Genomic DNA, 16,943 nt, shown 5'->3' with positions numbered 1-16,943 from the left:
GTTTATAATCTCTGATCTGGACCTGTCCAACACAAAAGCACCAGGGTTTATAATCTCTGATCTGGACCTGTCCAACACAAAAGCACAAGGGTTTATAATCTCTGATCTGGACCTGTCCAACACAAAAGCACCAGGGTTTACACTCTCTGATCTGGACCTGTCCAACACAAAAGCACCAGGGTTTACACTCTCTGATCTGGACCTGTCCAACACAAAAGCACCAGGGTTTATAATCTCTGATCTGGACCTGTCCAACACAAAAGCACCAGGGTTCAAGACAGACACATTACAGCCTCCAATACAGAACCCACCAGACTACAACAACTCTCGTCCAAGGGGCTAGCTGGGAGCTCCATTTGTTAAACCAATGCAGTAACTTAAACCTACATTCTTCCTTTATTTGTTTTTTCACCTTGTATGTTTATTTATTTTTGTGCTTACTTGTACATTATTTGTTTGAAATAGTCACCCACACTATGATTTGCAATATTATTTTCTACAGAGACAATGCTCTGTTTTTGTCGTTAGGGCTCTCTTGAGGCCCCTGGGGATACTCGTGCACAATGAAAATGGAAAATACATGTCACTGACCCATTTGTCCAGATTTTTGCATTGCCAATAAAAATATATACGGTATGCCATTCTTTGGAATGGCCTACAGTTAGTATGTACAGAATGTCTCAAATCCATGAGCATTCCCGAGTTCAGTATGAAGAAACAGCAGGAGACACTAGCAGATGGGCTTGTTGTGTTTAAGTGTGTGTGTGTGTGTGTGCGTGCGTGCGTGCGTGTGTGTGCGTGTGTGCGTGCGTGCGTGCGTGTGTGTGCGTGCGTGCGCGTGCGTGCGTGTGCGTGTGTGCGTGTGTGCGTGTGTGCGTGTGTGTGTGTGTGTGTGTGTGCGTGTGTGTGTGCGTGCACGTGTGCGTGTGCGTACATGCATGTTTGCACTGACCGGCTTGTCTTTGATGGTGGGGCTGGACACACACAGATACAGCTTGCCGTCCTCCTCGATGCAGGCGTCGATCAAAGCCTGCACCGAGCTCTCATCCTGGAACAGCAGGAAGGCATAGCCTGCACAGAGCAGAGCAAGGTTATTCATGCTGCTAGGGCTGCAAGAAAACATTTTTTTTCAATATTTTATTTAAATTTTTCTATTCACCTTATGTAGCCACGCCCATTTGACCCGGTTCTGTGGCCGTCCTACGACTTCCGGCTAAAAATAATAATAAAATAAAATAAAAAATGGCTGCGCTGCTCCAATATCATCTAACTCTGAATTAACTAATAATTTAGCCAATTGTATGTAACATACCAAATAAAAGCAAACGGCAATGTCTAAGAATGCAATGCCATGTAACTGGCTCGTTAAGTCTCGCATTCCAGGGAATTACGTTAACGTCTGCGGGTCTTTATTAACGTTAATGGCTCGCGCTGCCTCGGAGGAGAGAAAACCATCCAAAACTTTCTTTGTTGGAGTCCAGGTATGTTTTACAAGAAAGTGCTCGTCATTGTCGACGATAACGTTATCTGACCTGGCTAACAGTGGATACTCCGCTTGCTTGCTGTGTACCGGCTCAAAGTAGTAGGCTACGTTCTTTATTTTACACCCTGCACTGTCCACTACAAAAACGACTCTCTACCTTCATGACGTTCTTTCATATTTGGCGCCGTGACCGCCGGAAGTGTTAGACGGACCCGGAAGAATTTGGCCCACTGTAAGGTCTGAACATAAGGTGAATAGAACCCAAACAAAAGAAAACAGACAGGCTCAGACACAAGAAAAGAAAAGAAAACAAAGAAAAACATACTGTATGTACATAATGAACATTCAACATTACAGTGCTGCTACCAGCCACGTAAGGTGTTTATGTGCTTGCAGTCGATGTACTTGAGATCTCACACAAGGGGTCTATAGGAAACCAGTCGGGCGAGTCACCCGTCGCCCCCTAACCTCATCGAGGTAGGCTAACCTCATCGAGGTAGACTAACCTCATCGAGGTAGACTAACCTCATCGAGGTAGATTAACCTCATCGAGGTAGGCTAACCTCATCGAGGTAGGCTAACCTCATCGAGGTAGACTAACCTCATCGAGGTAGGCTAACCTCATCGAGGTAGGCTAACCGAGGTAGGCTAACCTCATCGAGGTAGACTAAAAACCGGTCCCATATAGTTAGAGATGTTCTAAGTGAGTTGGTTCTCAGGAACCCGAGTCTCTCCATCTGTATAACAGAGATCATGTCCATCAACCACAAATGGAAAGAGCGTGAAGAGGGGGACTTCCATTCCTTAAGAATTCGTTTTTTGGCAACAGTTGTCCCCAGTGTCAGAGATTGTTGCACAGCTGTAGTGAAGTCCAGAGAGGATTCCGACCAGCCAAAGATGGCGAGTTTGAGCCTCCGGCTGAAGGGTTATTTCGTACGCCTTAGAGTACCAGTCAAATATTTTGGCCCAGAATCCTGCCAGTGAAGGGCAGAACCAGAAGGCATGAGACAGAGCGCCCTCCGATACCTGACATCTAAGTGAAGAGACAGAGGGGTAGATCTTGTGCAACTTTTGCTTAGAATAGTGAAGACGATGGGTGACTTTAAATTGGATCAGCCGGTATCTACTATTAACTGAGCATTGCTGAAGAAGACAATTGCTCGAGTGACATCACTGATGATATCACAAGTGCCTGTTGACATCACAGTCGAGCAATTGTATGACATAATTTCCAGTTGAGTGACAGCACTACACACACACAGACACAGACACAGACACAGACACAGACACACACACACACACACACACACACACACACACACACACACACACACACACACACACACACACACACACACACACACACACACACACACACACACACACACACACACACACACACACACACACACACGGCTGTGGCTCAGGAGGTAGAGCGGGTCGTGCACGAATCAAAAGGTTGGTGGTTCGATCCCCGGCTCCTCCAGTCCGCATGTCGAAGTGTCCTTGGGCAAGACACTGAACTACCCCAATTGCTCCCGATGGTTGTGCCAGCAACCTGCGTGGCAGCTTGCCGCATTCGGTGTGTGAATGGGTGAATGTAGGCACATTGTAAAGCACTTTGGATAAAAGCGCTATATAAATGCAGTCCATTTACCATTTACCGTACACACACACAAACCCTCTTCCTTGTTGCCTCGATCCTAGTCTCACAGTGCGAGCCGTAGATTATATCTACCTCTGGAACACAACTCTGAAAAGTGGTTAACGCCCGCCCCCCAAGCCAAAAAAAAAGGATGCGTGACAGACATATGAATTGACCAACCAGGGACTTCGTGGGCAGTGCATTCGGAAATTGCGCATTAGCTAAATCGACTGTGGGTGAACTGCAACCACAATTCCCTGGCACCCCAATGGTGGAACGAGCTGCCACCTTCGGTCAGGACTGCTGAATCACTGCCGATCTTTCGGAAAAGACTAAAGACTCACCTTTTCAGGCTCCACCTGGGCCCTTCTTGATCTAACTTCTTTCTCTCTCTTCTTTCTCTCTCTTTATTTAATATAAAAAAAAAAAAAAAAAAAAAAAAAAACCCTAAAAAACCTAAACTAAAACTCGTACCACTGTTCCTTCAGGATTTGTAGTTGTCATAGACTGTGCTCCATAGTTGATTGCTCTATTGCTGACAAAAAGTGTGTTACTGTAAGTCGCTTTGGATAAAAGCGTCTGCCAAATGACGTAATGTAACGTAATGTAATGTAATTGTTGCACGTCCTTGAGAGCATCTACGCTGTGGACCTGGCACACTTTCTGTAACGCAGCTGTTAACCAGATTTCTCCTCCAGCGTCTCTGGACGGATCGCCGGGAGTCTCTTGTGATTCAGAGACTTGTGATTCAGACCCTCCATCGCTGGAAGCTTGCCGACGTGGACGGTGGGTCTGACCACGTGAGAGTACCTCGATCCAGAACCAAATCCAGCCCCAAATCTCAGGTGACACCACAGTTGAGCAATTGCAAATGCATTCAACACACACACACACACACACACACACACACACACAACTGGCCGAATTACACACTTCCATCACATATTATGACTAAGATAAGATTACAGTTGCTCGAGTGACATCACTGAAAAACTCACACCGCACCGGGGGGTTTCCCAGAGCCACAGCTCCACCTGCTATTGGTCTGTGATCGGCAAGCTGTGCGATCACTGGACAGGCGACCTGTCAATCACCCCCTTTTATATCATCTATTTAACTCCAAACAAACGAGTTATATAAGAAATGACCCCCCTACAGTTATGAAAATGTGAAATTAGCTATATACTGTAGACCAACACCTTGTTTCGGTCCAGGCTGTAAAGATGCTTAATCACTGTTACAAAGTGGGGCATTTTAACATGGGGGTGAATGGGAATGACGGGACTTCTGAGTCCTGCCTCAAGTGGTCATTCGAGGAACTACAGCTTTCAGGATACTTCCGTGTGCTCATGGGAAAACCTCCGAGATTGCCCACTGGTCGCAGTGAATCGAAAAACGCTTGCGGTGATTGGCTGCGATCAAAACCATACAAATAGTATTTTTTCTAGATCTGTGTACAAAAAAGGATCGAATGCAGGTATCGTTTGACTGGAGAGGTTTCGATACTATTTGGTACTGGGTTATTTCAGTCAATACCTTAAAGGTATCGAGTACCGATAGTCAGCCCTAACGCTTATACAAGGCTAAGACAGGGTTTTGTATCGAAGAATTTTCCCAGTACAAGTCACTTACCTTTTTCGATCCAAAAGTGGATGCTTGGTCAATCATCACGATTATTTATGTCCCAAAGACATCAAAGTAATGTTCTTCCATAAAGTAATGAATTAAATCAGTAATTATATAGCCGCATCCCTAACAAACTGTGAACTGCAGGATTTCTATCATTACTATAGCATACAGTACAGGAGTGATTCTCAAACGCTTTCACGTCACGACGTGAAGGACCCCTAAACTGACAACTATTAGTCCACAGACCCCCCCACTTGATAAGATTTTGTCCCAGGGTCCTCCCTCTGATCAATCTTTTGCTTTTAGATGTTTTATTACAGAAAGTGTATGAAAGCCATGAATAAAATAGTCATACATGCTGTCATTGTGTTACTTGGATAAATATTGGTGAATTATGGTTATAATAAATGATGGTGAACATAAATCATTCACATTTTTGCTGGGGACCCCCGGAACCCCCTGAAGGACCCCACTTTGAGAAGCACTGCAGTACAGTATGAAGAAGTTGTGACAGCAGACACCCCGACTTACCTTTGGGGGGGAAATAGGATTTGCTCTCTGCTTTGTGAGGCCAGTCCACAAACAGGTGGCCGAAACGCCGGAAACTGGCTGTTATCTCATCTGGAGACAAGTAGACAAGTACAATTCACATTGGCTGGCAGTCAACAGTGTATTGTTTATAATGAAATGATAAAGGATAAACCTGACCTGAGATACTCTTACACGGTTATCAATATATCAGCAATGCATTCCATACTTATGTATTTATTTTTCCCAATGTTCCCCCATTTGTACTTGGCCAATTTCCCCCCCCTGCTGCCCCGGTCGCTGCTCCACCCTCTGCCGATCTGGGGAGAGACGTAGACTAGCACCATGTTTCCTCAGAGACATGCGCAGTTACCAGCCGCTTCTTTTCACCTGACAGCGGGAGCTTCACTGTAGCCTAGGTAAACCCAGCCCCCACGTGACCTGCTCTCTCAGTTCCCAGTCACTAGCGACTAGTGACTGAGAACAGGTCTGAGAGCAGGTCACGTGGGGGATGGGTTTACCCAGGCTAGCTTCACTGGCCCATATGGTATTTTGTAAAGTGTTGTCATTTGACTCATTTCTCCCCGTACTGTATGACTGCTGAATGTCAGCACTAAAATCGAGAGATCTTCGATTCTTCTGAGGACCTGACGCTAAAGCCTGATGTTTACCACTGATGCTTTAGATGGCTGAAACATTTTCTGCTATCAAACTCAGAACATTGTCGCTGCACTGGAAATATCGAAATGTGACGGTGCGCCATCTAAGCTAGGCCAGTTTATCCTACACACCACCAAACAACAAAATCTAAGGCTGTGCAATTAATCATATTTTAATTTCAATTACAATTTTGGCTTCCAACAATTATGAAAACAAGATAATCGAGATAAAACAATAATTTTTATAGTTTATTTTAGTAAGCCTATTGTTTTCCCTTTTTTCACTTATTTATTTCTTTTTCAGTTCAATTATATTGAACTTGTCTTAATACTAGAGTTCAAAGAAATCCAAATCAAGTTCAATAAATGCATGCTGTTGTCAAAGTCAATGAGTAATCATGTTAAATAATTGTAATCTCAATATCAGTGAAAATAATCGTGATCATTATTTTTGCCATAATGGAGAAGCCCCAACAAAATGGGCCAGGAAATGCAAGGTGCATCGCTACTAGCTGTTGTATAGACGGTTTTCACGGAATGGTCAGTCCTGCACTTGAATGTTTTTTTTTCTTTTATGTCCATAGCAAACACTGCAACAGGAAGTGAGCGGGGGTTCAATTTAGAATGTTTTTGTTGTCAAGTTAAAACCGTCTATAACAGTGTGAAAGTTTTTAAAGAGGGGTTTTCCCTGTTTAAAAGGGAGCCAGGGCGGGAATTTCTCTAAACTAGAATGTCCGCACGACGGATATATGCCTCCGCCAACAAGTGAGCAGTCGACATGCGTGTCCATCCATTTTACCATTTACCATTGTCTGTCCAGACTTTGACGTTTGAGCCAAATGTGAAGAAATTTCGTCAACTGAGATATGGCATTACAAAGCTTGAAAATGGCGTTGGTGAGGTCACAGTGACCTTGACCTTTGACCACCAAAATGTAATCAGTTCATTCTTGAGTCCAAGTGGACGTTTGAGGCAAATTGGAAGAAATTCCGTGAAGGCGTTCTTGAGATATCACGTTAACAAGCTTGACAATTCAAATCAAAGTTGCTCATCGTCTTCACTATTCTAAGCATAAGTTGCACAAGTTCTACCCCTCTGTTTCACCACTGTGTGACAGGTGTCAGAGGGGACTCTGTCTCATGCCTTCTGGGTTCTGCCCTTCACTGTCGGGATTCTGGGCCAAAATATTTGACTGGTACTCTAAGGCCTACAAAATAACCCTTCAGCCGGAGGCAGAACTTGCCATCTTCGGCTGCTCGGAGACCTCTCTGGGCTTCCCCGCAGCTATGCAACAGTCTCTGACACTGTGGACAACTGTTGCCAAAAAACGAATTCTGAAAGAATGGAAGTCCCCCTCTTCACCTTCTTTCCAATTGTGGTTGACAGACATGATCTCTGTTATAAGGATGGAGAGGCTCACATCCTTGAGAACCAATTCACTTAAAAAGTTTCTAACTATTTGGGACCCGTTTCTAGCCTAGTCTTACGACAGAAACGTCATTCTTTTTCTGGAGGGTTATTTTGTAGGCCTTAGGGTAACAGTCAAATCTTGGCCCAGAATCCGGCCAGTGAAGGGCAGAACCAGAAGGCATGAGACAGAGTACACCTGACACCTGTCACACAGTGGTGAGACAGACAGGTAAATCTTTTAGAATAGTGAAGACGGTGACTGACTGACTACTATTAACTGAGCAGAGTTGCATCACAGACAGACTCCTATCCCATATAATGTCAGATAAGTCAATGTCTAGTCTAATGACTGATAGCTGTTATATTAAGGTGAAAAAGTGACTAATTGGGGCTTTAAAATAATCACTAGCTGCAGCCCTAGCGGATACCGTACCTTCGTCTATATCCGGGGGCAGGCCTCCGACGAACACTTTGCGTGAGTAGCGTTCGACGCGCTCTCCGTTCTGGTGAGGGAAGCAGTGCGGAGAGCCCAGGCCCGCCAGACCCTGATCCCCGCGCTCGTCGTCAGGGAAACCATCCTCCATGGGGAACAGAGAGGAATGGCCTGATGGAGAGAGAAGGAAGAGGAGAGAGAGAGAGAAGGAAGAGGAGAGAGAGAGAGAGAGAGAGAGAGAGAGAGAGAGAGAGAGAGAAGAGGTTTATTTCCTGAGAAGAGAACTAGGAGTTAAAGAGGAGGGGTCACTGAGGTCATGGGGCAGCAGTGAGTGACAGCTGCACGTTGCCATTTTGTTGAAGGCCTTTTTGTCTAACTACTCTGAACTAGGGCTGGGTAATCTTGCATCACCAGGCTATAGAATAGTACCTAATACTACAGGCAGGAAGACCCGGAAGACTGATTGTTGTCTTTCCGCGTTGTCCCCCATAGAAGGATGGCTTTAGTTAATTTTATTTTTGTAGCTACATAGCTAGATAATGCGAAACACATTTATTTACGTTATTATGATGCCCTGATTTCGGAGCAGAATTGTTTTGTTGTTGTTGTAGTTTTTATTTTGGGGGGAGGGGGGGGGGGGGGCGTTCTCGATCGTTTCTGCCGAAACACCAAGTGTGTTTGCGCGGGATGACGTGGTGCTATGCTTTTGGCCCCAGACTAAGAAGGGCTGGGTATTGCCACTGACCTCCCCATTCGATACGACTCCGATACACACGGTCCCGAATCGATGTGATTTCCGATACGATATATCGATTCGGTTAGGCTTATATGAAAGAGATTTTCAGAGAACTAATGCTGTAAATTGTAGCCTACAAGGACACCTCTAACCTTGTGCATTATTGATGTTTACATTAAGAATTGACCCCAAAGCAGTTACATGAATGTACTTTTCATTAACACGACCAACACACTAGAGTAGTCAAAACAATATACGGTAGTGTAGGTGTGAGGAAGTGTAACTTCTGTAAACCGGTATGGTTTGGTACAATATGGAAATTATTCCTGTGAAAGAATTCTTTGTTGTTGTTGTTGGAGTGTTTGTTTATTTCCATGAATGAATTGAGTATCATCCTAAATCAGCGGTTTTCAAAGTGTGAGGTGTCCTGGGGGGGCACGAGCCAACTTCAGGGGAGGCGTGATGTGACGCAGACAAATCTGAGAGAAGAAAATGCGCACGCAGCCAACTGAAGTTGGCCTTGCTGCCTGGCTGCACAATAGGTGCGCAGCTTCCACCGCACGAATCAGAGCGCCCACAGTCTGGCTGGCTGCCTCTGTTGACGTAAGCTCAGGCTGTCAGAGGAGAAACCAGGGAGAAGGAATTTCTGTTTTTTTTAATGCGTGTTTCACAAATCTGATCACGGCAATTCTTTTTATGTACATCAAACACATATAGGCTCATGTTTTTGTATCTGTTCGGGAGCTGTTTGCGAGGAATTTGACAAGATCTATGGGGCTGTGGGAACTGTCTGTCTGCGCTGGCTAGCCTGCAGCACACCGTCCATAGTCAATGGGTTGAACATGCAGAGAACGCAACATTTACACTGGATACACTGCACGGGGCGGGTATCCCACTCATTATAATAAAGAGGTGTTCACTTTTTTCCTTTAGTCCTTTAGAGTGGATAAAGATGTTTAAAATGTTTAAAATAATATATCTGAAAAAAGAAGGATAAAGAGGTTTTAAAATCTTCAAGAATATAGGATGAAGATGTTTACAACATTTTGAGTGAGGCATACAACAATAATAGTAATAGCCTAGTGGCAATAACAATTTGGGGGGGGGGGGGGGGGGGGCGCAGCGGTCTATATGCTCTCTTAGGCGATGCTCAGTCTTCCACACTTTGAAAACCCCTGTCCTAAATAACCTACATTTTCACTTTGGTGCTTCAAATGTTATTTTATAACAGGAAGTGGTGGTGTTTATGTTTGCTAGCTTGACATGGGTCAATGTGAAGCAGCTAGAGAAAGAAGAAGTGTAAAAACGGTATGTAAGTGAATAAGGATACACAGCCAGCTTCATCATCATCATGGGTATAATCTTAGAGGGACTTTAACTTTAAAACAACCTACTGTACGTACGACTCTTAAAAGCATGTCTATTGCAGTTTGTGGGGTATCACTCTGGAATGGTCTGGATGCGAGTATTAAGTTAAGTAATAGCATCAAACAATTTAAAGGCAGTTATAAACATGCACTTATGGACTCATATAAGAAAGAGGAGCTTGAGCAGTAAGGTGCCAACTAGATTTATATTTTTCATTTGATAATGGGATATATACCGGTATATATATGTACATTTAAAAGATTGTACTTGTATTTGATTATTTGTTATATTATTATTCTTTATTTTATTATTTTTATTTGTTTTTATTATTTTTCTTTTCATAACACAATTTAAATTATTGTAAAGGAGGGGCAGGGCTTGATAAGTCTTTTACTTCCCCCTGTCCCTTCTCGAACAGTTATTGAACTGACCTTGGAAAAGGTCTTGTCTATTTACCTGTTTTTGTTTTTAAAACAGTTGTATGTTCTTTGTTCGAGACAAAGATCAAATCAAAATCAAAAAAAAAAATCATGAGCAAAAGTGGATATTTCATCTTTCATTCCCTGGCCCATCTAGACTACGGTCGGAAGGCTTTGACTAGGAAGGCTAAAGTAACATGAACAACACTGACAATAAGGTAACTGCTTCTACAAAGTATTTAAACAGTCAGTCAATTGAGCTAAGACCGTCTGCAAATAGTTATTGTTATGCTAACATTTTAAACAAACAACATAACATAATTAGATTGTATATGTAAGTGAGAAGGTCTATTCAGGCGGAATTATTCACAGCTTACATCTAATGATATGTAGGCTACTTCATGCACACTTCAGACAGGGTTATCGACAGTCCATATTATTGTCTCTGCACATGTCACCGACACTATGGCAGGGGGGGAAATGCGCTCGTTAACTAACGTTACTGCAGAGTCCGCTGTAAGGGCAGGCAGCTGCGTGTGGGGATAATGAGGGAGAGAGAGTGTGTGTGACGTCACCTTATGAATATCGATATTGGATTTTATGAATCGATATCAGCTCCTTCAAATGAATATCAATTCAATATTAATATATCGATTTTTTTTTTAACCCAGCCCTACTCTGAACTACTGACGTTTTTTACTGCCTGTAAACCACCTGGTTCTGGCTACACCCAAGGAACCTATAAAGAAGGAAAAGTCATCATGAATTTTGCATTGGGGCCAGTTCTAGGAGCGGGCATGGGAAGTGCCACGATAAACCATCACATCTGTGTCGTTTCACCCCCCCCCCCCCCCGCTTTTTTATCCCATTTTTATCCCCCGTTAGTGCTAATTTTAATTTATTTATCCTGGTTGCTGCTCCACCCTCTGCCAATCTGGGGAGAGCCGAAACTGGCTCCATGCTTCCTCCGAGACATGGGCAGTAGCCAGCCGCTTCTTTTCACCTGACAGGGGAAGCTTCACCGGTAGGACATAGCACGTGGGAGGATAAAACACGACTTCACACGATTTCAGACGGCAGCCCGTCTTTATTGTCACACGAACGAACACACTACAACACATGCATGCTGACAGTGGCCGGTGAAATATGTCCTCTGCATTTGACCCATCCAGGCTTATCCTTTCCTCCAGGGGGCAGGCCAGGAGCAGTGGTCGCCATTTCTTTCCAGCGCCCGGGGACCTTCATTGGACCATCATTGGACCAACTTCAGATGTTGTCGTCACTGGTCGGATGACGATCTTCTGCATGTTTTCAGTGAGGGGTTATGTACGGAGGAACCCCCTGGGGGGTACGGGGAGAACATGCAAACTCCACACAGAAAGGCCCTTTCGACGAGATAGCCCACCTGGGCAATAGGCACTGAAGATATGGGGGGGTCACAACTCCAGCGCCCACAGCGTCCCAGGTGAGAATCGAACCCAGGACCCTCGAGCTGTGAGGCGACAGCGCTTACCACTGCACCATCGTACCCCGATCACGCTATTCCAACGAGTTCCCCTCCCTCCGAACAGGCGCCCCTAACGACCAGAGGAGGCACCACATCAGCGACCAGGATATTGCATGTTTTGGTGAAGGGGTTCCTATATGAAGGAAACCCCCAGGGGGCATGGGGAGAACATGCAAACTCCACACAGAAAGGCCCTTTTGACGACCCCACCCGGGCGGCGGGCACTCGAGGACATGCGGACGGGCACGCATTCCTTCAGTGCTCACAGCGTCCCAGGTGGGAATCGAACCCAGGACCTTCTAGCTGTGAGGCGACAGCGCTCAACACTGCACCACCATGCCCCCTCGTGTCGTTTCCCCTTTGATTGAAAAATGCTTCCACCAGATTAACAAAAACACATTACATAATAGGTCTGCCCTGTGTTTGGTCATGTCTCATGATGTAGTAGGACCAAACAGGGGCTTGAGTTGAGCTATATGCAGCTGCTGGACAGAGAATAAGGAAAACTAACGTGCACATTTAGACTAAAAAGTAAATGAGTCAGTCAACATCACGTAATGTCTTTTCTTTGGAAGCATTTTTCAATTAAAGGTGAAACGACACATATATGATGGTTTATAGTGGGACTTAAGAGTATCCTGCCCACCCCGTTAACTTCAATAGAACTGCCCACAAAGTCTGGCCCCAATGCAAAATTCGAACGCTGTGACATGAGTGATGTCTTTTCCTTCTTTATAGGTTCCTTGGCTCAGAGCTACACCTGCATGGTTTGGTTGCCATAACAACAATGACTCATCCTTTTCTACACTTCCAGGAGGAGGTAATGCCGTTTTTATTTTATTTTTTACTTTATGCCTTTGGCATATCACTAAGACTGTGTGGCCTTGTAGACCCGCAGTCTGTAGCATACAGCACTGTCGCATCTGCTTTTGGAAATGGATCAAAAACTAACGCACTGTTCTAGATATTAGAAAATGTTTAAAAACTTTAGGCCCTATCGTCACAAAAACAGTAATTTAGCGTTTTCGCTTGTTTAACGCCGCGCGCAATGCAAATTGGGGGCGTGCACAAGCGCATGCCTGCTATAATTGTACTGGACATAGGCGTGCCACACGACAAACCAGGCATTTCAGCGCAAAAATGTGGGGATAGATGGCATTATCCTATCGTCAGCAGCGCGCAATTACTTTGCGCTAAGAGCTTTTAAAAGCCCCTCTTACGCGCTAAATACCTCGCTGTGCTGGAGCGCACCATAACCTCCGTGCTGCGCAGAGTAAAATTCCTTTTGGATATGTGATTACGCACAGCCTTGCCACGCCAGGACATCAAATTCTGCTCATTCAGTGAGGCAATCAACTATAACTCACTGAGAAGCTTTTATCACATCGCAACGAGGGAAATGAATTGAGAAAACTTGTTGGACAATGGACATAGGCTATTCACCTTCACCTATCCCATAACCCGGAGGGTCGTTGGTACCACAGATGATCTGTCAATAAGCTCTCTCCATCTCTCTCTGTCCTCGGCACGAGTGAGTCCACTCTATTACGCATGGAGAGAACTACAGTATATTGCATGCCTCGCGCACACACAGCGATTGCGAGACGGGAAGCTGATTGGTTTGTTTGATGCAACGCCCAGGCATTGCCTGGCCACACCTGTGAATAATTCTGGTGCGTAAGACCGCCCAAATGCCGTTTGCCAAAACTCGGCATAACACCTGGACACTTGCGCAAGGCGGTCTGCTATCATTAAGGCACGCAAACAGGTGCGCAAGCGCAAATAGGGGATATCGCCTGTACCAAGATAGGGCCCTTTATCTTCCCCATTACATCATTACACCCACTGCATAGAAACAAGTCCAACCTGGTCTAGAGAATAAGTTAATTAAGCTCAATAGCTCACGTAGCCGCACCATCTTTTCATGCTGTGTATTTCGGAAATCATGTTGAACAATTCAAGCAGAGAGGGTAATGTGTGCTGATGGCAACTCTGTGCCTGCCGCGTTAACATGACTACAGCTACACTTTAAATAAACAAATACTTCAATGAGGTGTGTGTGGTTCTCATACCTTCCAGTGAGTGTGCATTGTCACTGAAAAGTTGCCAAAACCACTAAAGCATTGAAACAAACTACCAAGGCACAACAAACACATGGAGGAATGAAAAGTATTACACATTACAGGAAGGATGGGGGAGGAAAGGGAAAGCAGGTCAGAAGTGAGCTATTTGTTTGGGTTAGTTGTTTTTTTAGGGATGTACCGATATGAAAATTTTTGCCGATGCCGATGCCGTTATGGCCGACAACCGATATTTGCGACGTCGATATGATCTGTATAAAAACACATTTCTATGACAACCAAATTTTTTACATAGCCCATAAATCATAGGCATAGGCATAAATCATCACTGCATTGTTTCCTCTTGATGAAAGTTTTGGCTGATACTGATAACCGATATTAACATTGCAACATAGGCCGATACCAATATGATTGCTGATATATATCGTGCATCCCTAGTTTTTCTTTCCTTCCAAATCAAATCTGAAGAAATATCGACGTAGTCAAGAAGAATGCCAACAGAGTACCGCAGGGATGACGTATTGTTATAGGCCAATCCAGTCATGCACTTCCTGGTTCCCTCGTCCCTTTAAGCGTTATCACAAAATTGTGATTTAAAAAACAACAAATGTACGCTTCAAAAATCATGAGAGTGGTCGTCATTTGTGAAGATTATCTTGCTGAGCACAAAGTTTGCAGTTTCATACACTTTTGTTAACCAGACCAGAAAATCCCATTGACTTCCCAAAGAGAGAACCAGGAAGTGGTAACATCCGGGTCTTTGGACTCATTCCTGCGGTGCTCTATTGGTAATAGGGAGGTCAAGTCGAGTCATAAGGCATGTGGGGATATTATGATATTAAACATCAAAACTCATGTCGCTGACAAATGTACTGAATGCCATGTTGTGTTGTTCTGTCCCAGTGTCTTCAGCTTAATTAGCTGCCATGACTCAGCCAGAAACACTGTGTGTGTGTGTGTGTGTGTGTGTGTGTGTGTGTGTGTGTGTGTGTGTGTGTGTGTGTGTGTGTGTGTGTGTGTGTGTGTGTGTGTGTGAGTGTGTGTGTGTGTGTGTGTGTGTGTGTGTGTGTGTGTGTGTGTGTGTGTGTGTCCTGGAGGTTAAGCCCTCCCTGGCTTATTCCTGCTCCCAACCTGTGCTGAGCTTCGTAGATTTATGTGAGAGAGTTACAGTAGCCTTCAGCTTACAGTATGTACTGTGAGTGAGTGAGTGAGTGAGTGAGTGAGTGAGTGAGTGAGTGAGTGAATGTATGCATGCGTGCCTCAGGCCATGTGTCTGTGCTTCTGTTGTAGAGATCGTGCACTAGTTGGGTTTCCATCCAAATCCATCGACATATTTAATCAAATTTTCAGAAAGTAGGCAAAAGAAAAAAATGATTCGCGTTTTCCATCCGCTGCTATTATGCGAATTATAGAGCTGTCAATCACCTCGTGTTTGAGGCTGTCTGCCTCTGCTGATCAGCTGCTAGACCCCGATACATGCCATCTTGCAGGCAGGCAACGACCAAGCTCTATTAAACACATCTAACGCTATTCATTTAAAGTTTCTCGATGATCTACAAGTAGACAAAGGTACCATAAAATGCAATTTCTGGATTAGGCTACCAGGTGCCGCTCTTCAACTCGGCAAGCACAACGTTATAATCCACCGAGCAGATAGTAAGCGAATAGAATTTCATTCAATTCTAGAAGTGAGTTGCATTAAAGTTAATATCGCAGTCTTCTTCTGTTTACCACGACGGGTATTGTGGTGCGTATTTACCATGATTTACCGTGTGTAGCCCTATTGTGTGTAGGCTACACGGCATGTCATGTTTTGCAGTGATCAAGGCAAACTGCCTAGTTTTTGAATGGAGAGACAACGGAATATCGCTTAATTTGTTTCCACTGCACTTATCGCATTTTCCTTTTATCGATACACTGACTTTTCCACCTCCCTCAAGTGTGAAAACTTTTTTGCAATATTTGGAGGTTTTTGCTAATTTTGCAGCGTTTCCACTGTTTTTTTATGTGCAAATTGAAATTTCGTATAAAAACAGGTGGATGGAAACCCGACTATTGTCTGTCGTCGCTGTCCGGCGCAAATCTCTTATCCCCAAATTCAGCCATTTTCGTCTTCTTTTTCCATGAATGGATTTAGTGGGTACTAGGGATGCCGACAACTAGTCGGTTAAACGTTTAAACGCCCACTCCCTGACTAGTCGAGATGGCATCTCATAAAAACAGTGCAGTTTGGCAGTATTTTGATCCAGTAAATGAAAATATGGTTGTATGTAGGCTGTGTCAGATAAAACTGGCATATGTTAACCACTCGACCGACATTCAGCACAGGCATGTGGACGCAAAGACATGTGGATGCTATGCCATTGCTAATGCATTAGCCAGACAAGCTAAACCCTTAGCCACACAAGAAGGCTCATTATGGAAATGAATGACTGCACAAGATGCTTCCACTCAACTTTGTTGAACGCAAAGGCTTCCAAAAGTTAAATGGACTATATTTAGCCTGAATACACGGCGCTGGGGTGAGTTGTTGATGTTTTCTAATGTGCAATGTTCATAAACAGCGCAAAATGTGAATATTGAGGATGATGAATGGTTTCAAATGGCTCTTAAATACACAAAAAACAATCTGACGTTTTAACCTTATATATTAAATTGCGCTGAGTTTTGGCTGTTTTCTTACTTACGGACTAGTCGGCCGCCATTAAAAATTTCCGTTTAAACGTCAGGAAAATTAGTCGCTACACCGGCATCCCTAGTGGGTACTAGGGTTTAATATTTTTCCAGAAAATGAGGCATACCGGGAAATGGGAAATTAAGCCCTTTTTCACGGGAATCCCAGGAAATTGATTTTTTTTTTATGCATCAAGGAGAAATATACCTATTGGTTCCCAACCTGACCTAATGTATTATTTGGTGGGATTAATACACAGTAGAATTGTCAACCATTTTTCTTAGAGACTTGTGGAAACTGCCGTGGAAGGAATGCAGCTGTAAAAGCATCGATCAACCCGTTTTCACGCTCTTTTACGCACACATCAACAT

At 44.2% G+C, this 16,943-nt stretch overlaps 1 protein-coding gene across 2 annotated transcripts in view; it reads right to left on the bottom strand.

Annotated features, from left to right (window-relative positions):
* cpeb4b (cytoplasmic polyadenylation element binding protein 4b) overlaps window positions 1-16,943 on the bottom strand; it is a 114,000-nt gene that overhangs the window by 12,462 nt on the left and 84,595 nt on the right. For both annotated transcript variants that reach the window (XM_083648130.1, XM_083648131.1), the window contains 3 exons: window positions 7,788-7,958; window positions 5,289-5,378; window positions 953-1,071 (listed from right to left, as the gene is read on the bottom strand). In XM_083648130.1, coding sequence (XP_083504256.1) covers window positions 953-1,071; window positions 5,289-5,378; window positions 7,788-7,958 — 380 coding nt within the window. The remainder of the gene's footprint in view (window positions 1-952; window positions 1,072-5,288; window positions 5,379-7,787; window positions 7,959-16,943) is intronic.

This window comes from Poromitra crassiceps (assembly GCF_964638095.1).
Source record: "Poromitra crassiceps genome assembly, chromosome: 1".
NCBI classification, from domain to species: domain Eukaryota; kingdom Metazoa; phylum Chordata; class Actinopteri; order Beryciformes; family Melamphaidae; genus Poromitra; species Poromitra crassiceps.
This window is presented reverse-complemented; position numbering and strand designations above follow the sequence as displayed.